A 25,096-nucleotide genomic window follows, 5' to 3' on the forward strand; every position below is an offset into this window, starting at 1 on the left:
TGTGGCTTTTGATGTCGGTTAAACAGTGTTATGTGGCTTTAACTCTTGTGTCAGACATTGTGGACATTAAACCAGCCAACATGGAGGACCTAACGGAGGTTATCACAGCCGCAGAGTTTCACCCTCACCAATGTAACACGTTTGTCTACAGCAGCAGCAAAGGCACCATCCGCCTGTGTGACATGCGTGCATCAGCACTTTGTGACAAGCACTCTAAATGTGAGTTATAGGAGCAGACCACGTCATCTACACTACTGAATCAAGTACTGGATTTAGTGTTTTGTAAAATCCGCACTGCTGAAAGGAACTTTTTAGAATAATGCCCTTTGGGCTGTGTGTTTTCCCTCTTATTATAAATATAAACTGAAATGACAGCAGTTAGGAAATACTGTAATAATAGCAGTGTGCTTGTGCTTGAGCTCTGCAATTTGACACAAGTGAAATCAGGCCGTGTTTATTTTTATATTTGTATGTAACAATAGTCAAGCTGAAAAAATGACACACCACCCACTGAGATATATATATGAGGATATCAGTCGATAGAGATTTTTACAGTATGGGTGGATAATGTATTTATTTAAATGAATAAACAATGCACAATACATTTATTACAGTATTTTTCTTTGTTGATGTTGATTAATGAAATACATTATTTTTTGATAGAGAATTTGTACAGCATGAGACTGCTTTTATACATTAAAGCAGCAAAAAAAGAGAGCTCTGACTCTTTGGTACAGTCTCAGATAAGGTATTGTTTGTTTTGATATCTTATATCAGTGCAAATTAAAACTTTTTTTTTAAAAAATATGTGAATTGAGCTTAAACTAATATTTTAAAAGGGCCTCAAAACAATTGTGGTTAGAACAGCTTTTTTATTTAAAAAGAATAATAATAATAATTAAATAAGTATTAATTTATTTCAACACACTTTTTTGCAGAAAATTACAAAAAAAAATCTGTACAATTAAAACATCCTCTTTGCCTGTTCACTGCATATTCTGCCCTATCATGAGATTGTTTAAAAAGATGGAGTGTACACAATATATTTAACTATTAAAATGATCAAAAGACTCATGTCGTACCTTTTCAGTCACAGTCTATCATGCTATAGCCCTCAAAAGTTAGGAATGTTAAAAATATTTATACCTGCTTAAAAATCAAGGATTATTGCTGTCTTCAGTTACACTGTTGCCATTTCCTCTCCTTTTTTCAAATGTTAAATAAACGATGGACCAGTTCAGCTTCTGACATATGGCCAAACTAAGCCATGCAAAAAAAAAAAAACAACAATTCACAGCACATGTGCTAGCTGTTCAAACATCATATGCATGTTTAGAAAAATCAGGCTATGTTTCTCCAGCAAGCATGTTAGCAAATACAAACTACAGTTATTTACAGTTACTTACTAGTTACGGATTTAAAATGTAGCTCAAATTCCCAGCATTTAAGTAGGATCGAAATGAGGCACTGAATTTCGAATTCTGATTCAAGCCAAGTATAAACCTGTCATATGTGACACCTGGTTTTAAACTAGGCTGTGGAAAACATCCGAAGTTATAGCACTTAGAAAATATACTTGCCAAAGGTGTTTATGCATCATTTTTTTGTCCTTTTAGTGTTTGAGGAGCCTGAAGACCCCAGCAACCGCTCTTTCTTTTCTGAAATCATCTCCTCTATCTCAGACGTCAAGTTCAGTCACAATGGCCGCTACATGATGACCCGAGACTACCTGTCAGTCAAAATCTGGGACCTCAATATGGAAAATCGACCCGTTGAGACATACCAGGTGAGAGTTCAGAAAAATGCTTAGAGTAATTGTGCCTAAATTGTTGTTGGTATAATTTATAATCTTCATTTCAACAATATATAAATATATATATTTATTTATTATTATTATTGTTTATTTACTTATTTTTTAATAAGTTACTGTAGCACAAATATTGCTTTTTGTAAATTTAAAAAGTGTTATGTATAATTAAATTTTTCTAAGCAAAAACTAAGGTGGTCATTTCCTTTTCTTTTTAATTTTTTTTTTTTTCATAGAAAAACCCACTACAATGTCACAGTGTACTGATGGTTTATACAGTGTTCCCTCGTTATTCCCAGGACTGTCTAAAAAAATAACCTGCAATATTCGAAATCTGCGAAGTAGTCTGCTTTATTTTTTACAATTATAGACGCTTTAAGCCCTCACTGCTCTTTATACACTTTTCTCAGTAAGGCATTAACATTTTCACACTTTTCTCTCTAGTTTAAACACTCTAAAAGTTACAATTTTCATAAAAAGATAAGTCCAGTATCATAAAATGAAACCAGTGATTAAAACCCTTTGATCCTTATTTCTTTACTTGTACCTTCCTTTATCATGTCCAGAAAGTCAACTTTTTGTGCGATGGTTAGGACCTTTCTCTACCTTTTGGGTGCTACCACAGGTGCCTTTGGTGGTGCAGGACATTTCGTCGACATTGTGGGAAGAAAACTTGCAAACATACAGTACAGCGTTTAATAGTCACACTGCTAGGAATCAAGGATTTATGTAAATTTTGCAAGCTGAATGCATTCTGTACTGTAGAGGAGCCACAGCATAGATGAGATCGATTGACAATGGGCAACAGCCAATCAGGACACAGAACACAATGTGCAAATCAGGATGGAGAACACAATGCGCTAATCAGGACACAGAACACAATGAGCTGTAGAAAAAAATAGCAATAGACCAGGAAAGGTAAATCATGTTGTAGCGAGAGACCACTGTATAACAAAAACATCTTATTAATATTTAGAAGAAGAATCTTTTGATAACATTAAGACAAAATACTTAATACTTATATTGCCATATTATTTCTTGATACTTGGATGGATGATGGTATCTATTTTGGATAGATTAGTTTCTGTTTTTACTTTAATATTTCATTAACTTTATATATAATTAACTACTGATTTTATACAAATGTACATAGTTTTTGCACTCTGTTTCGAAATTTCGTTTATATGCACTCTGTTCAGGTGAATGACATTAAAAGGCTGCTACTACTACTTTAATCATTTAAAATATAAAAAATGTCAAATGAAAAAGTAGCTATTTGAAATATTAAAGTAAACACTATACCTGAATTTAATATGCAATGTTAAATCACTCCTGTAAATTTAATTAGTTGAGGTCAAAAATGTTGGAAAACACTCTCCTTGGTCCACACTTTTTATATATACAAGGAATGTAGGAAGGAAAATAGAAATGTTTTCAGTACTTATAATTAGAAGCATTTTTTTAACATCATATCAGACTTATTACAATAAGTGTTATTGTTAGAATTAAGATTATTTAAATATTTTTATTTTAATGTTCAAGTTTTAGCCTGTTTTTTGAGGATTTGCTTATGTTGTTAATGAGAGGTTAATGAAATTGTGAGCTACCTACTCAAACATTTCTGGTGATGTGTTTTGTTCATTGATTTTTTTGTAAAATTAATTTTGTTTTCGTGGTTTTATGTTAATTATAATAACTGTGGTGTATGTTTGTAAATTTAGGCAATCTTTAGCTGCACTAGACTTGATTTTACAGTTTTGTGTTGTCCTATGTAGTCCGCATTTCAGTGAAGCAAGCAAAAGAGCAATTGGTCTGTACAGTAGTCAACATTTGAAGTGGATCAAAACCTTTCATCAAAGTTGTCCTAAAACTATTGAACAACACTCATTCTTGTCTTAGCTTAAGTTTTTTCCCCTTAAATGTTGACTGATGTATTGTCATCCACTTCAGTTGCTAGAATTCTTGTTTGTGTATTAAGACAATTAAAAAAAGTATTATTTAAAATACGAATTAGTCAACTTTAGGGGGCGCTACATGCACAATTTAAAACTGTAGGATTAAAAATCAACATGTCAGAAGTCAGCAGTTTTGGCTCAACCAATTGGGAGCGTCTTTACACACCCAGATATTTCTGATCAGCATTCATGGTTTAGATGAAGTCATCATATGTGACAGTGTCGTTTTACTGTACTTGAGCATGTGGATGAGTTATTGCCTCTGACACAGCAGTGAAAGTTATTAGTGGAGATCAGAGTTCATGTCCCGCTGTCTTGTTTTTGTGTTCTGCAGGTTCATGAGTACCTCAGGAGTAAGTTGTGCTCTCTTTATGAGAACGACTGCATCTTTGACAAATTCGAGTGCTGCTGGAACGGAAACGACAGGTTAGACTTTTGCTCTATGAGTCTGTATTGTTACATTTCTCTAATGGAAGAGTGGCCTCCCAAATGTAAACGCTGCTAGTTTCAACTCTCAAGCTCTTATAAAAGTGTCAGTAAAAAATGGGGGTCTGTGAAGGCTTGTGTCCACTGAGCAGTACAGTAGAGACATTACACACTTATTTTTGTTTCTGCTGTAAATTGTGAGTGGTACCAAAATAGCGAACTGTACTAGGTTTCTTTTTTGGGACCCTTACCTAAGGCCACCTAGCACACAAATGTACTGTTGCATCTTGACCAGAGGCAGTCAAACTTTTTAGACCAGAAGGCCTCATCAAATTCTGCGAACCAAGTGAGAGACCAAATCCTTTTAAATAACTTGTATTTACAGTGCCAGTATGCATGGAACATGACAGAAGCATGTCACGTTAACATGTAACAGAATTTTTTTTAATCCTAATTATTGTTAAAATCACAAGACAAACTAATTTACACTACTATTATATGTACTTATCAATACCATTAAACAATTAAATGAATCCCTCATAAAAAAAAAAAAATTAAGTGGAAAATGGAAAATATATTACCTGACAAAAAAAATCTAACATGATGAGAATTTAATTTTCAAAAATGATGACTGAGGTTTTAAAAATTAAAAAATGCATTGACGTTACTTTCTTGACATTAGAAATTCCCCTTTCTGTCCGATATTGAAGTGTTTTGTTGTCCATTCTTCCTCAAAAACACAAAATTGTCAACTTTTCTTTTTTTCCCCTTACTCATTAATGATCGAGTGCATTTCTGAGAGCGTGTTCTAATTTTACTGTGGTCGCTGACTGTACATCAACTTCATTATCAACTTACTAATTATGAAACCAAAATTATTAGTTTTTAAAAACTGCTTCGCTGGCTGGATATAAGTGTTCAATATGGGCCCCAGGTTGCCTCCCTCAGATCTAGACTCTGATCTAGCAAAATGCAGACGGGTTTATAGATGATTATCAATTTGTTGTGCTACAAGAAGAATAACAACACCGGGAGCTGCATTTTTAAATACACTGCATTATCTTTGTTTATTCGCTGGAGTTCTGAATATGTTATTAAAATATGACAAAAAAAATCAGAATTAAACTATTTCGAAATTCACTCTGTGACTGTGAAATTCAAACTGTAACATATATCAACTATTGGCCTGTTTCCACTGAGTGGTACATTACAGTATGGTACGGGTTGGTACAGGTCACCTTTAACTGGCTTGCATTTCCACTGCCAAAATTGTACCAATGCCAATGGCCGTGGAGTACGACAAAGTTTCAGTCGACTTGATTCTCGCTCAAGGAAATGTCAAAGTAAAGCTGTACAGGCCGTTCACATATCATACTGTATGAGAAGCAATTCTTACAAAACAGATGCTTCATACACAGAAATACTTGTGTATAAATGTTTATTACTAACCTTTCTATGAGCATGATTTGATAATAACTGCAAATCAATGATAGTGCGAAATAGCCCTCTGTGACATCTGCAATTATATAAAATAAATACTTAAATGCAACATATGAACACACACAGTCCCTTACAGTTTCTGATATGTTACCAATTACAGAAAAACTACACACAGCAAACATTTAGTCCTTATTTGGCTTCAAAAACAACACTCAACATATAGCTCAAAGTCTGTGCAAACCTCTCATCTTTATCTTTGATCTTCACAAGCACATGTAATTTCTTGTTAGAAAATAATTTTGTTATTCTTAGTTCATAATAGTCCAAAAGGTGATGATAATAGTTAAACATGGCAGTTTGTTTATGTTTTAGGTTGCTGTAAGAATCAAATGCTGCTCTGTTTTTTTTTTTTACTTCTCCTTTGCATATTCACTCTCATGTTTGTCCAAGTCTGAATGGATCGGATCTCAAAAGCACTTCAATAATCACACTCACATTATTATCATCAGCTTAAGAATCAGTTGAATCATCAAAACGGCGACAAGGTTTGTTTAAGCTTGGGTCGACCGTGGCTCGTCATTACATGTATATATTATTACGGTGTAATGTCTCGGCTGTGTATTTAAAAATGGCACTTCTATTATTTTCATTCTTCTGGATTTTGCACGAGCGAGTGACGAATTTCTGTAAACCAATAGTGTTCAGCTGCGCATCTGACTGCGCCTTTTGGTACTCTTTTGTTATACTAGGTACCCTTTCGAAAGGGTACCCAAAAAGTATTACGGTACAGTTCGCTTTTAGGTAACTTTTAACAGTGGAAACGGTCATAAAAGTGTACCGTACCACTCTTTGGAATGGGGCCATATGTAACTACTAAATATTTACCATACTGCACTTACAAGTTAAAAAAAAATCGCATCAAAAATAATAACTGGGATCTGCATTTTTTTTTTTACTGTATCAGCTGGCTAAAAATCCTGCTGTTGTTCATAGGGTATGTATCAACCAAAGCATTTTTTCCCTAAGGCAAAGGTGTTTTTTCTGTTTTCTATAAGAGCTCTGCGTTTTTGACTCCAGTAGTTTTAAGCAAAGTGCTGTTTTATTGTTTTTAATGTGTAGAGTTGGAGAATGTTCAACCCTGAATTAAACACTGCACTTTCACAGTTGAGCAGTTTTTTATAAGATTGCTGTCGTTTTCGTAAAATTACCTTGTGCTCTTATATTTCCAAACTACTCAATTCCAAAACCCTTTTTCAGTCACGTCGTATTGTACATGCAGCTTTAAATCCAAGAGAGGTAAAGCAATTTAAAGTCTTACAGATGGACTCTCACAGATTCTAACATTAGCCCTTGCGATACTTCAGTAAACTATACTGTTCAGAACTTTGAGTTTAAATCCTTTAAACACATTTTCTAAAATATATATTTTTATAATAACTAAACAGTCTAGTGTTAGTCTAGTCTAATGGGAAAGGTTGACTATATAAGAAATAACTGATAATGGCCTGCTGAATTTTAAGAAAAAAATAAAGCTATGACTGAGTTCCCTGAAAACAATTTCATACATTAGGGGCCATTTATCCAATGGGTTTTTCCATTTCTGTGCCCTACTTTTTATTGTTTTTTATATAACAAGCATTTCACACAACCATCTAATTTTTAAGACTGTCAAGTTATTGGAATTTCAACTTTTACATGTGGCACCAGTAGCAAGTTGACATGAAAACTGTTTGATTTGACAATAGGCAGAGGGCATTAAAAAAAAAAAAAAAAAAAAAAAATATATATATATATATATATATATATATATATATATATATATATATATATATATATATATATATATATATATATATATCAGTATATTTTTAAGTGATATATAATATATTTTTAAGTGAAAAAAATATATATTATAAAAAAATATATATTATATATCACTTAAAAATATACTGATATATATATATATATATATATATATATATATATATATATATATATATATATATATATATATATATATATATATCAGTATATTTTAAGATCCAATGATGTGTTCTGTGTACATGGCCCCTTAGAACGATTAGCAGTCAATTAGAATCGAGCATTCAGCAGACCCCATGAAATAAGATAAATGATAATGTGAACACAGGACTAAAACAAAATGAAAACCTATTAAAGAACATGCTTCCTGATTCCTGAGATTTAATTAGCTGACATTTAGTCAAGTAGCGCTCAATATTTAGACCTGTTGCATGACGCTCTATTGGGGCCCGGACTGACTCTTATCTTGGGGAGCCTCTAATCACTCAAAGACAGGCCGAACGGTGGTCAAGGTCAGAGGGAGATTGGGATAGAATGTCATGAAGACACGTCAGTGCTATTGAACACACTCGTCTTCAACTAAATTAGTCTCAATTGTCAATTAGTCTATAGTCAACTACATCCTGTCCTCTGAACTGAAGAGTCTTCCAATTACCTACTTAAAATTTCAAGCCTTTTGTAGGGCACTTTTTGAAATACTCAAATTGGAAGAAAAAAAAAACAAAAGTATTGCTGGAAGTTATTATAATGGACCTTTTATGATTAAAAATATATATGCGTTATAATCATTGTCAGGGAAGTTATGCAGGTTAAAGGTTTGCTTCACCCACAAAGTAAAATGTCATGCTCTACTGACCCTCATGTTGACTAGCATGCTGTTATATGACCAAATTTCTGTCCCTCTTTTAAAAGTCCAGACAACTAAAGATCATAATCAAAATGGGCCATAAAGGCAAATTAACAGAAATCCAGTGGTTGAATCCAACACTTATAAAGAGAGTTAATCACTTTAAGATAAACAGATTTAATTTAGGTTTTTATCACTTAAAAACACTTGACCAATTATGTTTAATGTAACAAAACACTTTTTTGATTCAGCATGACATCAAACATGAAAAATAATATACTCTGTCATACATGCAAATAATTATGCTTTGGTGTCATTACCAAGAAATAAACTAATATTCATATTTCCGGACTATTGGTTTACATGTAAAATGGGACAGCAGGTTATTTCTGTATGTTTTTTTTTTTGTGTGTGTCTGTCTGTCTGTCTGTCTTCATCATCATCAGTGCTTTGGTCTACATATCTTGACCGATTCCAATTTCTTTTTGGTAAGCGTGCTGTGACCTGCTCATACCAATTTTTGCATAACTATAATATTAAAATCATTTTAAAAAACGTATTGTCCAAAAAATGAACCACTTAACAAAAAAAATACATTTGCTACACTTGACCCTGCCACACAGACTCGATGCAGAAATATGAATTGGTCTTAATGTAACTCTGAGTCTGAATTGTGTATTTAAGTGAAGGTGATTTGATTGTTATATTAAAGTTGGTTACACCAAGGTTTGTAAGGTGGTTGTGGCTGCAAATCATGAAAATAGTCCCACATTTATACACTGTGGAAAAAAGTTGTGCAGAGATTTGTCATTTGCAGCTGTAAGTGTAAACGCGGGTGTCTCTGACAACACTGCAGTAACACTTTCCAACGCTAACAGAACAGCTTGGCTGAAATCAGGCCAGGTCATGTGAAAAATTGGCCAATTCCGGTTCCTGGCTGGTCGGTCATGCATATTTCGCTGTGTTGTACCAAAACATGGATTAAGTTTGAAGTTGTTTCCATCCATATCCTATTCATTCACTTACTTTCCCTGTCCCTAAGCTGCAAAACATGGGTTTGTCGTTTAGTAATACTTGAGTCACATTGAGCACTCCTATAAAAGTGATGTAGACGTAGAGTGTTCTGAAAAAACAGGGAAGAGTCTCAATGAAATGCGGCCACAAGATGCCAATATTGTTTCTGGCTTGAGAAAATGCATGTTAATACTGGTATGAAACAGCTCCTTCATTTCCTTTTCAAAGATTAATCTTAAAGTCTTTCAAGTTTAGAATGACATGAGCATGAATAAGCGATGACAGGATTGTAGTTTTGCGGTGATCAATCCCTTTAACTGGCCAGAGCAGGTTTGTTAATAGCATTGTCTCTCCGGTTTTCTTCTTTGGTCTCAGCGTGGTGATGACTGGATCATACAACAACTTCTTCCGAATGTTGGACCGCACCCAGCGGCGAGATGTCACCCTGGAGGCTTCGCGCGAGAGCTGCAAGCCCCGGCAGGTCCTCAAGCCGCGCAGGGTTTGCGCAGGAGGCAAGCGGAAGAAGGACGAGATCAGCGTGGACAGCCTGGACTTCAACAAGAAGATCCTACACACCGCCTGGCACCCGCAGGAAAACATCATCGCAGTGGCAACCACCAACAACCTCTACATCTTCCAGGAAAAAGTGAACTAATACTGTCATCACGGGGAAAGAAAACCTCCGAACCTCTCTCGCTCTATGTGAAACCAACAAAAAAAAGTTGAACTAGCAAGAATCATTTCTGTGACAACCACCGTCATCACATAAACCAACCTTGGCCTACTCCAGGACAGGATGAACTAGTTGAGCCAACTAGCGGCTGCCAATACTGAGATAACTGGTTCAAGCTGGTCTGGAGAAGAAGCGCAACCTGGCTTTGGCCTCTGTGGCACCATGACATGCGCCTTGCACTGGTGATGTTGTGCCAACCTGTGTCTGTACCCTCCATCCCTTTTCCCCTTTACCCACAAGTCAGTCCGAGCCCAGGGATGAAATGGGCAGCAAAGCTCTGACAGATTTCAACCAGTTTTTTTTTTTCTTTAGTTTTTTTTTCTTTCATTTTTTTGGCTTCGGTTTCTTCAAGGTGTCTGTATAAAAACTAATTTGAACTCATATGGATGTGTCCCTGTGTCCTTTAATCCTCGATGTTGTTTGTGCCATTGTAACTGTTTTTAAACTCTTCAGAGAAACTGCCAAGTTGTTTAGTTCATTTTAATTCTGTTTCAAGAATAAGTGTCTCTTCTTTTTTCGTTTTTAGATTTATTTCTTTTTAGTTTACTACTCTATACATTTCATACTGTCCCGTTCCACTCCATACAGCTACAAAATGGTTTCAGCCACGTTTCGTTTCAGATATCCATGCACCATGGCTTTGGCCCAAAGAGTTTTTTTTCTTGTTGGTTTTCTTTGTGGCACAGACGGCACTGCCATGTTTGCTGTAGTAGTTGACCTTCTACATATGTTCAAGCACATACACTCCCAGTTGGACTGCTCACTCATGTACAAGTCATTCAGCCTTACAGGGTTTATTTTCCTTTGTGACCCATGCCCGATTTCTGTCAACACTCTTCTCTATCTCAAGAGTTACAGTTTGAGAAAGATTATAGAGATTATGATAACGAAATGGTATTTATAAACGGAACAAACAAATAAATGAGTCGTGTCCTCTTCTTTGAAATGTGTAACTGTTGCTTACCATGTCCAAGTAGGTTTCCCTGCAGCCCAGATACCTCCAAGTAGGGATTACACTGCAAGTATGTTAGGTGACCTCCAAGTGGGAAGGACTTACGGTACAAGTAGGCTGGGTTTAGGTGGAGTAGACATTAAAAATGAGTCAGGTTATGTGAGGCTGGGGCAGGTGTAGATATTAATAAAAATCAACAGGTAAGTGTGAGGTTGGGGTTAGGGTAGGGATAGACATTCATGAAGCTCAATGTTGGATTCTGTGTTGTGAGAATGATATTGCATAAATAAAAACTCTAGGTTTATGAAGTCCCACCCACTTGGAGCGGGCTCTGACCTCACCTTTATACCAGGGGTGTGCAAACTCGGTCCTGGAAAGCTGGTGTCCTGCATTGTTTAGCTCCAACTTCCTTCAATACGCCTGTCTGGAAGTTTCTAGTATACCTAGAAAGAGCTTGATTAGCTTGTTAAGATGCGTTTAATTGGGGTTGGAACTAAAATATGCAGGACACTGGCCCTCCAGGACCGAGTTTGCACACCCCTGGTTTATAGTCTTCTTGCCATACCAGTTAAGAAACTGCAAAAAAAAATTATATATATATATATATATATATATATATATATATATATATATATATATATATATATATTTTTTTTTTTTTTTATTATTATTATAATAAAGATTGTTGCGAACAATGAGGGGAACAAGTTGACTGTTTGCAGCATATGGTGATATTAAAAACTGTTACAAGCTTTTTGAGCTAAATGCCCTGTCTCAGATGATTATGGACTGATGGATTAGCAATTTTATCTGATATATTTTAATTTTAAAATCTGATTCAACTAAAAAAAGAACATACAAGCCACTAAATGGGCCATCAACAAGGCACGGACATTTAACATTTGTTCCTTATGGCTAGATACAGTTGTTGCAAATATTGGTTCTAGATTTAATAATTTAGTTTTTAACTGTTTTCCTTTAAGTCCTATTTAAAATGAGTACATTAATCGTGGTCAATATTGGTACAAAATACTATTTTAGTGGTTTTAATACCTGTAATAAATGGTCAGAACTTGGGTTATTTCAAAAAGTGAACATGACCAAAAAAATCCTGTTTTGTGAATGCATGTTCTGGAACTTATGGTTATTTCTTCATGTACAGGTTTCATCTGAAACAAAAATTGAGATTGTAGTATTTAATCCAAATGTCGGTGAAACGACAGACTTCTGTCTGGTGACAAGAGGTGTTCTCCAAATTTTAAACCTTAATTTTAAGTCTTAAACTCCACAGTTTTCTTATCGAAAGCAGAACTTTCATTCAAATTCTCCATCCATTCATCAACCAGTTTGATAGAACCATGTTTTACTGGTATTTAACAGAAACCTATAATTAAGCATACACTATAAGCTGTGGTCTTTAGTGAGCTTATTAACATGCCTTCTGGACATGCAGGTGTTTTGACCTGGAAGAGAGTGACATTTAGGCTACGTTTACATGATATAGCCAAAAACGCAAGTTTTTCTCTTGCATTTTGAAAAGGTTTTGAAAATTATTGGGGAAAACACACTATTAACACCCAATGCTGTATTGGGTGTTAGTGTAAATAGTTCCTCTAGAGAAGAGATTGTGTCATTGATGATTCACTCTGCTGGTGTTTATTTAGATTCTGCCATGTGTGTATATAATCCATCTATGCTGTTGGTTGTACTGTTGGAGAAGTAAATCCACACTTTGCTAAAGAAGCCTTTGGCAATCATTAGAACAATACCACCATGAAATTTGCCACTATTGTGTATGTTTGATTGCGCTCACCTTAAAAATCGACATGTCTGCATACTACAAACTTAACACGCATGATGTTACAGTTTTCAAAGATTCAATGTCTTGGGGGTTTACACAAAAAGGATAACGGCCGCAGAATTTTCAAAAACGGATATGACATTTGCAGTAAAAACTCAAAACATAAATGAACAAAGTATATGTTAACATTATATTAAAACATCTGTCTATTTTTAAAAAAAAATAGCTATCCACAAAGAAAAAATATTATTCTGTAAACATTTTTTTAAAGTTTAACTGAGGGAAATAAATATGGTTTGGATGTGACCAAGTATGCGAGTTTGCAGTATACAACTCCATAGAAACTAGGAATTAAACTGCACAACCCAAAAGAAATTACGCTAATCAAAAGGATAAGAGTTGGCTCACTATATAACAAAATGACTGATTTTATTTTATATTTTTGCATTCATGAGGAAAAGGCTTTGTTATGGATGTGACAGGTGTGAATTTGGCCCTTGTGTGACTTTGGAAAATCAAATATAATTGTTTGAAAACATTGACAAAGACATTTAAAAGTACTGTAAAATACAAGCCTACAAAAAAAAATAGTAAGGCTATTTTTTTTTTCGGACACTTTATTGTGATGGTCTGTTTATTGAAATTAAGTTAAATTGCATCTACATGCCAACTAATTCTCATTAGATTATAAGTAGACTGTTAGGGTTGGGGTTAGGGTTAGTGTAAGTTAACATACTTGCAAAGTTTCTTATAATCAGTTAAATGTCTGTTTAGCAGCAGTGTAAACGGATATTAAGCAGACAGTCTACTAATACTCAAATGGACCATCAAAATAAAGTTTTACCTTTTTTATGGCAAGGTTGACATTTAGATGAAACTGCTAAAATGCATAAAAACAAAGTGTAAATCTCACTTCCTTGGCCTCGAAACACACTGGTGAACGATGCTAATGGCTGTTAGCATATCAAGAAAACTAAAATAAGTACAAGATGGTTAAAATCCCCCCAAAAATGCATTATCTACAGCAATGCTAACCATTAAAATAGTTTCAAAAAATATTCCGATAAGTCTGTTTGAGTTTTTCTTAGTGTCGTAAATTACCATTCATTTGGTCTGTTTGTGTACCTCTCAGAGGTGGGACCAAGTCATTGTTTGGCAAGTCACAAGTAAGTCTCAATTCATTGCCCTCAAGTCCCGAGTCAAGTCCCGAGTCAAGACAGGCAAGTCCCGAGTCAAGTCCCGAGTCAAAGGCAACAAGTCTCAAGTCAAGTCCAAAGTCCTGCAGTTTGATTTTCGAGTCTTTTCGAGTCTTTTTAACAGAAAAATAAAATATATACAGATTAGGTATGGTTGTAAGGTCTGTATTAATTAAACAAACCTTTTTTTATTAAAGAACATTGCTTAGATATATAAAAATACAAATGCAATTTTCTGAAAAAGTACTGAACAGTGCTGCGTCTCGTCTCCACAGCATAATGCACAAGAACGAGTTCCACCAAAAAAAGACTCCATTTTGCCTCACATCACACAGAAATTGCAGGTCTACTGCTGTCTAAAGTTTAGTTGTGCTATGTTATGTCTTCGGTGATCAACTTGTGATTAACCAAAATTACATAACCTCAATGTGGTAGCAGTAGACCAACTCCTGTATATGCTGCAAAGTTAAATTGAGTGAAATTGGAATTTTGTCAATTGAATCTCGTGTGTGCTAAAGAGATGGAGTTGCAAATCTGTCTAGCAGCAATGTAAAATGGTAGCACATATTGTTAATGAAGTAGGCTACTTCATACAAACAATAAAGTTGTTTTCTTCACATAACGTTGAAGAGCTTTGCTCTCTACCTTGTGTGATGCTCGTGCACGGATTTCCTCTGTTTGTGGACAAAACTGATTGCGACTTCTCAAATTTTCTCTCGCTCTCAAATATGCACTGCTCACACACAAATTTTCTTGAGCGCTCTCAGAGATTATATGCAAACTCACAATTTGTGTCGTGTTCCCTCTTCCTTTCATGCTTTTTGATATGATTCATATTGCTGCACTGTTTAATAACAATAACCAAAATACTAAAATAGACTTATATATTAAATGTTTAATCTAATAAACCATAACATTTTTGGTTGTTTTATATGATGAGATATTTTCAGTTTCAAACACTTAAAGACAGAGAATAGACCAGTGGTGCCCCCCTGAAAATTTGCTTAAGGGGGGCCAGAAGAGGCCAGCTACGTCAGTGGCACCAATCAATCCACAATAATTTAGTGGCTGCTATTTATTTATTGAAATATTGCATTGTATTGCATTTATGTAAGTAGATTTAAATAAATAATGTCAACAGCAAAATCATATCGGGTTGGCCACAGGGGTGGCTAGAGTTTACACAGGGGTAACACCCCTTGTAAAGGGGTTTACACCACTATAAGGCACCTCTGGAATAGATGTTGGATGTAAAGAATACATTTTATTTTAAAAGCATTTAAACAAAAACTAATGCAAGCGGAAATGTAACTGTGATAAAAATAAGGAAACACTTGATAAGGTATTATAGCCTACTGTATTATTCACTCTTCAAATAAATCTCACTATCAATCTCATTTTATCATGGCAGCTAAAATAAAGTAAACTAGTGTCTGCTGGCTTCCACTTTACTGATGAGATTGTGGAGGACATTTTCCATGTCATCCTCTTCATTTTGAGGAAAGCTGTGCCACAGGGCCCCTGAACACGTATATTGGCATGTACTGTGTTTTGAACAGTAGCCTACTATAGTAAAGAACTTCAATTGATCAGTTGTGGTAATACTATAGTTGCTATGGTAACACAAGTGTAATATAAACAAATTACCCAGTGCTGTATTATTTTACAATATAGGGTATTTTATACTACAAATCACTACACTTTACTGTAGTAAAACTACACTTTGTATTATTTTATCTGTTCACTATTGGTAATACTACTGTATTATGAAGCATTAATTAACAAGTCGTAAATAATACTAGCCTAAAACATAAGTATAATACAAGTATACAACAAGTATAATACTCAAAAACACTAGAATTTATTAAAGAATTTACCTTAACCTTTTAGTTTTTTGTGTATTGTTAATAAATAGTAAAGCAAGAAAGAAACCATATCAACATTCTTGGAATAACCCTTCGCTAAGCCTCGCCCTCCTTAGTTACTGTTGCTACGCCTGTCAAGCTTTCATGCCTGGCACATCTATTACAGTGTGTATGCGCTGGTGTCAGACATTCCCAAGGATTTAATTAGTCATTTTTGGCAAACAGGTGAGATATCTGAGAAAGCCAGACAAAAGAGGACTGCAGTATACATTACAGGGGTATATTCACAACATAATAGCAACTGATTAGAAAATAATTTTATCAAAATTGAAGCAAGATTAGCCTAGCCACCTCATACGCTGAACATTCAACAGCATAGTTCATGCACAGCAGGAGAGGTGAAATTATAAAATAATCTAATAACCTAAGAAACTGATAGATTTGTGCCGAATATTAGCATCATTGACCCATAACAGTGTACAGTACCTATTACTGTCAGCATGTTTGTGTGCTCTTTATCCAGTTTTTATTAAAATTTGCAGTTAAGTGGAAGAAAAAAATTGAAATGCACATTAAAGTATAAATAACAGAAGTGAACAAATAGATTTTTCCTACCAGCAAATATTAGTGTATGTATTTATATGCGTTACAATAGCGAGGGTTTAAACTAAGCAGTGCTCACAGGGTTCAACGCTAAGGATTTTTTCTACTGGCCCGATCGGGCCAGTGGTTCTGATTTTTACTTGCCCAGCCCAAATTTTCACTGGCCCCACCAAAAAAAAAAAAGAAGTTAATCGCTATTTGAATGTGCGTGTGTGTTGACACAGTTGATTTCAGAATTATTAGTCCCCTTAAATTATTAGCACCCCTGTTTATTTTTTTCCCCAATTTCTATTTAACAGAGAACAGATTTTCTCAGCACATTTCTAAACATAATAGTTTTAATAACTCATCTCTAATAACTGATTTATTTTATCTTTGTCATGATGACTGTAAATAATATTTTACTAGATATTCTTCAAGACACTTCTATACAGCTTAAAGTGACATTTAAAGGCTTAACTAGGGTAATTAGGTTAACTAGGCAGGTTAGGGTAATTAGGCTAGTTATTGTATAATGATGGTTTGTTCTGTAGACAGTCTGAAAAACAATTAGCTTAAGAGGCTAATAAATTTTACCTTAAAATGGTTAAAAAAATGTTTTTATTCTAGCCAAAATAAAACAAATAAGATTTTGTTCAGAGGAAAAAATATTATCAGACAAAATATCAACATTTCTTTGCTTTGTTAAACATCATTTAGGAAATATTTTAAAAAGAAAAAACAAAAAACAAAAGGGGGCTAATAAATCTGTATATATATTTACGGTAATTTTTAAAATGTTTAAGGAAAACTATTCAGTTCATCAAGGCTATATTTATAAATGTAAAAAAGGTGTAATTGTTAAATATTTATTAAAATTTTAAATAACTGCTTTGTTATTGTATTTAGTTTCAAATAAAATAATTATTCCAGACATTATCATTAATTAACATTAACATTATCATTACCATTAATAAATATAATAATAATTAATATTAGTGATTTCTGAAGGATCATGTGACTGGAGTAATGAAGCTGAAATCTCATCTTTAAAATCACTGGAATAAATGAATAAATTAAATGATAAACTACTTTTGAACAGTTATTTTATAGTGCAGCATTTCACAATTTGTATTTATGATGAAATAATTGCAGCCCTGGTGAGCAGAAGAAGCTTGTTTTAACATATTTAATCACACTGACCCCAAACTTTTGTGTATTGTGTATAGAATATTTTATAACTGAAAATGTGCACTTTAATTTTAACAACCCACAGACATCGTCACCAAATACAAATCGAGGTCAGACTTTCTCATATATACAGAGCCTCATTTCAATTGTCAGGTTTTGTAGAAATCGATCAATTGAATTAATCAATCTATTAAAGAAACGTTGACTATAATTCTGTATTTTAGGCTTAAATTATAGAGAGACATAGCAGATGAACCGAGACTGCATCAGATCAATGTAAATCTTTCTTTCGAGCTGTCAGTGCGGAAATGAACAAAACAACAGGCCTAATACAACATATTATACGATTATAATATGGAAAAATTAACAGATAGTAATTTCGGTCAATTTTCCTGACGGATAAACCGAGATCAGGCTGGACAAACAGCTCTCGGTAATATTTCAGCATGCTTTCACTTTCGCATTTACCGGTAAGAATGACATCTCGCCCTGCTCATCATTCCCTCTTCATATAGCCGTATATATGGCTATTACACGATCATGATACACTGTGAAATAGCCTGGGTCGTTAGTTCGTTGCATTGTTTTGTTTTCTCGCTACAATCGATACGCTCAATAGGACAGAGACCGCGTCTCATTCAGGCGATCTTGGACTGATTGATTTGGCGCGGAAGCGAGCGCAACTGCTGGATATATGCGAAAAAAACGCGCTAACGGGTGAAACGAGACAGATTCCGAAACAAACGTCTATGTGTGAAAGCACCGTAAGATTGTATTTGCACACAATTGACAGACAGTCGCAGCACGCAGCTCTGGCTCGATCTGGCAGGCAAAAAGGCAGCAGCTGGCCCAATCGAGCCAGTAACATTTTGTACACTGGCCCGAGTGTCTCGCACGCTGGCCCCGGGCCATCGGGCAGTCCTTATTGTCGAGCCCTGGCTCATAATATCGAGTGGAAAAAAAGAAAAAGACCGCTGGGAAGCATAACCTGCTTTGTTTTTTTTTTTTTTTTTTTTTTTAAAGAAACACAGTTTAGATCTGTTTAGGATAAGAGGGGTGTGAGTTATTGCCACCTATCATTGAATGTGAATATCGAAAACAAAACCAACTTAGCTTAACTCCTTTACCGCCCCTCACACAGCTTGATCCACGCTGGCATTTCTCCTCTTGGGCTTTGGTTTTGAAAAGGGAAAAGATCCCACCACCCAGTCCAAACTTTTAGGATAGCGGGTGTCAGATTTTCACAATCCAATTGCGCAACGATTTGGCTTGTTTCCCTCGCTCGAAAGCTTGACAGAGCCTCTGCCCGTAGCTACGATTGGTAAGCCGCGATTGGTGGGTGGCGGTTTTTGGGCGTGGCTTAGCGAAGGGTCAGTTTAACAGGAGGATCCCGTGAGAGCAAAAGCACTAAAGGTATGAGACGCCATCGTAAACAAAAGTCAAGCGAACGCAAAGAGACTGAATGCACGAGAGAGAGAGAGAGAGAGAGAGAGAGAGAGAGGTGTATGTTGTATGTGAGAGAGAGAGAGAGCGAGTATTGGCACGCGAGTATTGGCTCGATCTCAAGTTCAAATTCAAATTCTCTCTGCGTTCGCTTGACTTTTGTCCACTCCGGCGCCTCATAGTAGTCACGTTGGATACTGTCGAATCAAAACAATCTACCGTGCTTTGATTGGACGTCAAGCCGAAAGCGCGCATGCTCACACACACGCGCGCGCATGCTGTCACACACACGCACACATAAACGGGGAGAGAGAGAGAGCGGTCCATGTCAACATACTTTTTTATCGTTGGGCTTTTCATGGGAAGCAGCAAGTCTTTACAAGTCAATAGGGGCAAGTCCTAGTCAAAGTCCAAGTCATTTATGTTCAAGTCCAAGTCGAGTTGCAAGTCTTTTTATATTTTGTCAAGTCGAGTCTAAAGTCATCAAATTCATGACTCGAGTCTGACTCGAGTCCAAGTCACATGACTCGAGTCCACACCTCTGGTACCTCTATGACCAGGGTGGATTTAGTGATTTTTTGGGCCATAGCAATTGCAGCCACAGGGCCCAAGTCCTGAAATGAACCCTTCTACTTTTATTTATTTTGTTTTTATGTTTATATATATTATCACTTAATAATCTTTTCGACATTTTAAATTAATGCTTTTTTTAAAATGATGATTTTATTATTATTATTATTATTATTATTAATTTACAAATGAAAAATAATAAATGTTACTGCTGGACTGCTCCATGATGGATACTTTTTGTAATATTATTGCATAACATTACATTATTATAAAGATATCATATGTATATTAAATAATATCTAATTACGTTAAAATTGTATTTGTAACTCTCACCATACAAAATATGGTAGAAAACGAGTTTATATGTAGTTAGGTATAATTTTTACTTCTAGATATTTATGGGGGGCTTACCTCGCTAAGTTATTGGTTAAATCCGCCCCTGACTATGACATTATATTATAAAAGTCATCATAACCAAATTCAGTGGGTTGTGTCATATAAACAGTCATTTTAAAAAGTAAAATGGATCCCTGTCGATCTGTAAAGATTTTAAATTAATGATTTTAAGTCATAATAAAGTAGTGCTAGTACCAATAATTAAACTACACATCAAAATGTTAAATCGACTCGCCATACAGCACTTCAGATTATTGATAAACGTGTCCATAATTCACGTGCTTTTCATAAATATGCAGTCCTCGACTCCATTACGTAATCTTAGTGTCTTTGTTATCAGATATGCACCCCGTTTGCGTCACTTCAGCGTTGCAGGAAACCAGCGCTCCCTCAACCGTTCTGAGGTCAGCCTCAGAAAGCAGTTATTAGCAAAAGTGAGAGCGTCCTCTCCACAGAGCGTCCGATCTGGGGTCAGGCTCCGTCACGCGTGAGCGCGCAGGCCCGAATGTGCGCGTGTGTTCGTGCTGACTCTGAGCTGCTGCTGACAGTCTATTGCAAGCCGCCCTACACAGAGCCACCATGTCCGACGCTGCTGCTCCAGCGGACAACAACGGGGAGCCTGGATTAAACGGTACGTACAACCGGAGCACCTCGCCGTGTTTCCCTGACAGCTACAAAAACTGTTAGACAAGTCTTTGACTTAGTTGTGGTTTTGTTTTTTTGTTACTTTATAAGTTTTCACTTAATGTTAAATTCGATTTCCTAGTTCCAGACAACAATTTCTGTGGCATTATAGACACATGGAAGGCGGGGTTTGCTGAAATACGAGCGCGTCATATTTATTGACAAGTGTCCCGTCCAATGTCCGCTTCTTTAAATATAATTGACTTTGTCTTTAACCAATAGAGTGACTATACGTTTTGAGGAGGCGGGCTTAAGCCGATGTCAACAAGACGAGAACTAGAGCAACTCGAAAATGGAGTGTGGATGCTCGAATCTCTATTTTTATTCGTTTTACAAATATTTCACAAATAGCCGCGTTTTTCTGGTGTGCTAATGAGAAGGAGCTTTAGTAAAACGTATTTTATTTACAGTTGTTTGACTTGTAACGCATGAAATGTGACAGCGATAGGGTCTTTGTCTGAAATTTGCGAGGTTGCAAACAAACTGGTGTTGTTATTTGTCGCTGACCATTTTGATTTAACTTGTTAACTATTATTTAATTCTCGTAGCAGAAAAACGAAGCAGCCAATAATTAATTAAAGCCAAAAAAGTTGTCAACCCAGACAATTAAGAAAATGTATCATGCAGAAAGCGAACGTTACATGTTGAACAGCTTAAACATATCTATCTATCTATTTATCTATCTATCTATCTATCTATCTATCTATCTATCTATCTATCTTTCTATCTATTTGTCTTCTATTTTGTTCATTTCTTGTGTCATCTGATCAGTCATAATCTAATAATCATTTAATAATTTCTTTAAAACATGTTTTAACATTATTGGGAATTCCTAAAAATATATATACGAGACTATAATAAATCGTATTGCAATTCCTGGTATGCTTTCAGAAATGTAAAGAGCAGACAGCTAGATCTTGCTGTCTAAATATTAAGACCGCGGATTTAGAGAAGTACACTTTAGCTGGCCTTCAATGTAAACAACGCATACTAATGAATGCTGAGTGCGCTACGTGCGCGCTGTGAACAGAACTAGTAGCGTCACTAGTCCCCACATCTGTGACCCTAGTTCAGGACGCCACTCTATGGAGAAGACGTGGCTAATGAATATTAATCGTGTACCGAGTAAGAAAGCAATGATTGGCTGAAAGACGGTTTGGGCGGAGTATGTGTAGTCAGCTGCCCTATTACAAGCTTGCGCATGGATTATTAATTAGGCTACGTGACTGAGCTTTGTGGGGGGAAGATTCAAAGCACTGTCCAGCATAAACTAAATATTAATGAGTTAATATTTCGCCATGCCAGTATTCTATTTCCAGCAGAGGCGAATGTGGTCCAGACTGTGTCTACATGTGGAAAGAGTCTGAAAGAAAGTCAGGAAATAGAATCGGGAGTGCTAGTTTGTGGGAATGAGTTTTTGTGAAGCAGCGGCGGATTCCTTAATGTTAAGTGTGTCACGAGGAACGGTTATGGAGACTGCATTTAGATCAGTTGGCTTTTGCTGAAAATTAGATTTGCATATTATATTTGCACGTAGTTTAAAGTAAGTAACAGCGTGAGGTTTTTAATTTTACATTTAAAGAAGGTACTTTTACAGCTGAGGGATCATAAAAAACAATAATGTGTTCTTCAGAATTCACCCATCTCAGTATCCGGCATTTAAAGTCTACATAAAATCAAAATTTAAAGTGTTTATTTCACTAGCGCACATTGTTTCTCTTAAGGTGAACAAATAATCTGTGCAAGTTAATCCACTAAAAAAAAGGTTTGTTTTGGTAATCTTTATTCAAAATGTATCTATTTGCTTCCGCTCTGGAATGGCAGTTCTTCTCTTCTGATTTCCGTTCGACGACTTGGGCAGAACATGCTTAGCCACAGGTCTCCATAGTATTAGAAACATTTTCTGCAAGAAGTACCTGGATGAGCTTCTACATCAACTGAGAATCTGAAGTTTGCATTCAATTGAAACTTTACTATCCCATAAGGCCAAAGGAGAGAATTTATGAATAGACCCTTTTCACATTCTCTGCACAAGACTTTTGGCTAGCGGAGAAATTAAAATGGTCGTGCCTAACTGGGTCTGGTTCTCTTAAAGGTTTTTTTTCTTCACTCTCCTATCAGGTGAATTTTTTTTCCCTCTCCGCTGTCGCCACTGGCTCGCATGGTTCAGGATTGGTAGAGCTACGCATCGATGAATTTGCTCTTCAGTGTTTGAACTCTCAGTAATGATTTTAAATCACACTGAACTGAGCTAAACTGAACTGAACTTAAACACTAAAAACTGAACTACACTGTTCCAGTTACTATGACCATTTATGTGAAGCTGCTTTGACACAATCTACATTGTAAAAGCGCTATACAAATAAAGCTGATTTGAAAATTTCCGGGTTTCTCAAAAGAGGAAGTCGACATAGAAAAACTCAAAGTGCAGTGAATGGATGAATACAACAATTTGGTTTTTTTTACAATCTTTTTTGCTCAAATAATAATAGAAAAGCTCCATGATGATGTTATAAAGGCAAAAGGAAAAAAAAAATGTGTGAGACAGATGGCTGCAGCCAGTGGAGAGAATAACGTCAAGTTTACTGTCCTGTCCCATAGACACTGCATTAGAAACACCTCGCACAAGTGGTAATTTGTTTTTTTGTAATTTGAAGCAAAGATGATATACTACATACAGATACATATAAATGTTTATATGTTTTAAAAACTATAAATATCAAAATCTTTAAAGGATTTAAGATGCTGATGACTGTTAAACGCATTATAGCAGGCTTGTTAAAAGGGTCCATGAAATTGAAGCAGCACAACTGATGCTGGTAGATCACATGATAATGACAAAATGGTGGATGCCATGCATTCATTCATTCATTTTCTTTTCGGCTTAGAGAGAATTAATTTGTGAAAAATGCAAAAACCTATTTGTGTTTTTAAATGTGAACATTTTAATGTCGTTTAAGCTAATGACTTAATTTTGTTGATATGTGTAAAGCTTAGCTTATCAAAATAGTCTGTTATTTATATAGCAAAAAAGCCAATGGCGAAACTCTAGTGTGTGCTTTAATTCAATTTTGTCTGCTTGTTAAGTCGTGACGTATGAAATACCGTTTCCGGGTCCAAGCCGCTACTCATTTGAAACTCATTTTATCTATTGCGACCGCAATTTTTGAAAGTATTACATCACCTTTTAAATATTTATTATGACCATTTGATGAGTCTCCCCATACAGTTTGATAGAACGCTTGGACCCAGAAGCCACTTCCCATGACATCACACTTAAAGGGCCATGACACCCCCCACTTTCAGTTTAGGTCCACCTCAGTTAAAATGCAAAGAAATAAACAGTAATTTTATGCCATGCTACATTCGTAATTTCATATACACATAACCACAATTTATATCATTACAAAGATAATCGTGTTCATATAAACACTAAATGAGGACTTTTCCCTCAATCCCCGGGTCTGAATGCAGACTCTCTCTGAATGCAGCAGGTCTCTGCCCTGTCTATTTTAACCATTAGCCCTGCTGGTAATCTGGAGGAGGCGAACACAGCAGCACGGCGATGTGTCTAAATGTGAACGAACTCCTGATAAAAGACAACTTCCGCTATTCTCTCCCGACAAAAATGCTTGCAGCACACACACAACTTAGCTGTATCTGCCCTGACAGGATCACAGGGAAAAACATGCAACAAACCCCGTGGATCAATGAAACAAACACATACAACACTTCATGAACGGCTAAATAGTGCGTGCCATGGCTCCGCGGACGCTTCTCACCCAGTCATCAACAAAGGATTTCACAACTGAGCTTGGCACTGGCAGGTCTGCTTTGTCTTCGGAAAGCACGTGCTCTCATGAATAATTAAGAAGCCGGCTCTTCTCATAGGATAAGAAAACTTCTCTATGAATAATAATGAGAAACCGGCACAGAATCTTTGCACTTGCAGTTCTGCGCTACGTTGCAATGAATTAGCTGACAAAATTTCAAAATTATCCAGTTTTCCCCACAAATATAGGTAACAGGTAACGTTATCCTTATAGGTAACGTTATCCTTACTGATGCTCAACACACACAAATCTGTTAAAATCGCAAAAAAAGTACTTGAGGGTTTCGTGAACCTTCAAGCTCATTTTTCTCAATGAATTCAAGTCTCTCATTCACTACATTGTGAAACTGTTTCATCAGCACCACAGGCCCCATCATCTCATAAACCTCTTGGTTTCCCACAAATGAGGCTGCCAGATCTCAGTGCTTCTCAAAGTGATGACCTCAGCTTTCAAATGCACTAGTGCTGCTGAAGACAAGTAAATCAGAGCGATTCTTCTGGGAAAGTGAAGTGACTGTTGGCCAGGTTCTTTTGGCATAAC

At 35.8% G+C, this 25,096-nt stretch overlaps 2 protein-coding genes and 1 long non-coding RNA gene across 5 annotated transcripts in view; 2 read left to right on the forward strand and 1 right to left on the reverse strand.

Moving 5' to 3' along the window:
* Window positions 1-10,989, forward strand: part of ppp2r2ab (protein phosphatase 2, regulatory subunit B, alpha b) — a 28,275-nt gene extending 17,286 nt beyond the window's left edge. The window contains 4 exon segments of one of the 2 annotated variants that reach the window (NM_001309438.2): window positions 55-219; window positions 1,617-1,786; window positions 4,097-4,188; window positions 9,686-10,989. In NM_001309438.2, coding sequence (NP_001296367.1) covers window positions 55-219; window positions 1,617-1,786; window positions 4,097-4,188; window positions 9,686-9,965 — 707 coding nt within the window. In that variant the 3' untranslated portion in view covers window positions 9,966-10,989. 2 annotated transcript variants of the gene reach the window in all.
* Window positions 10,990-13,014: 2,025 nt separating this feature from the next.
* Window positions 13,015-19,866, reverse strand: LOC147842036 (uncharacterized). Its single transcript, XR_015500991.1, has 2 exons — window positions 19,622-19,866; window positions 13,015-13,921 (listed from the first exon to the last, which is right to left on the reverse strand). It is a non-coding gene; the product is annotated as an uncharacterized LOC147842036 (long non-coding RNA).
* Window positions 19,867-20,492: 626 nt separating this feature from the next.
* The window catches only part of bnip3lb (BCL2 interacting protein 3 like b), a 34,635-nt gene continuing 30,031 nt past the window's right edge, over window positions 20,493-25,096 (forward strand). Inside the window, exon 1 of one of the 2 annotated variants that reach the window (XR_015500424.1) lies at window positions 20,493-20,670. Coding sequence is in view for 1 of the 2 variants with exons in the window: in NM_205571.2 (NP_991134.2) it covers window positions 20,619-20,670 (52 nt within the window). In the remaining variant the exon portion in view is untranslated. 2 annotated transcript variants of the gene reach the window in all.

This window comes from Danio rerio, chromosome 10 (genome assembly GCF_052040795.2).
Source record: "Danio rerio strain M-AB ecotype USA chromosome 10, GRCz13ab, whole genome shotgun sequence".
NCBI lineage: Eukaryota > Metazoa > Chordata > Actinopteri > Cypriniformes > Danionidae > Danio > Danio rerio.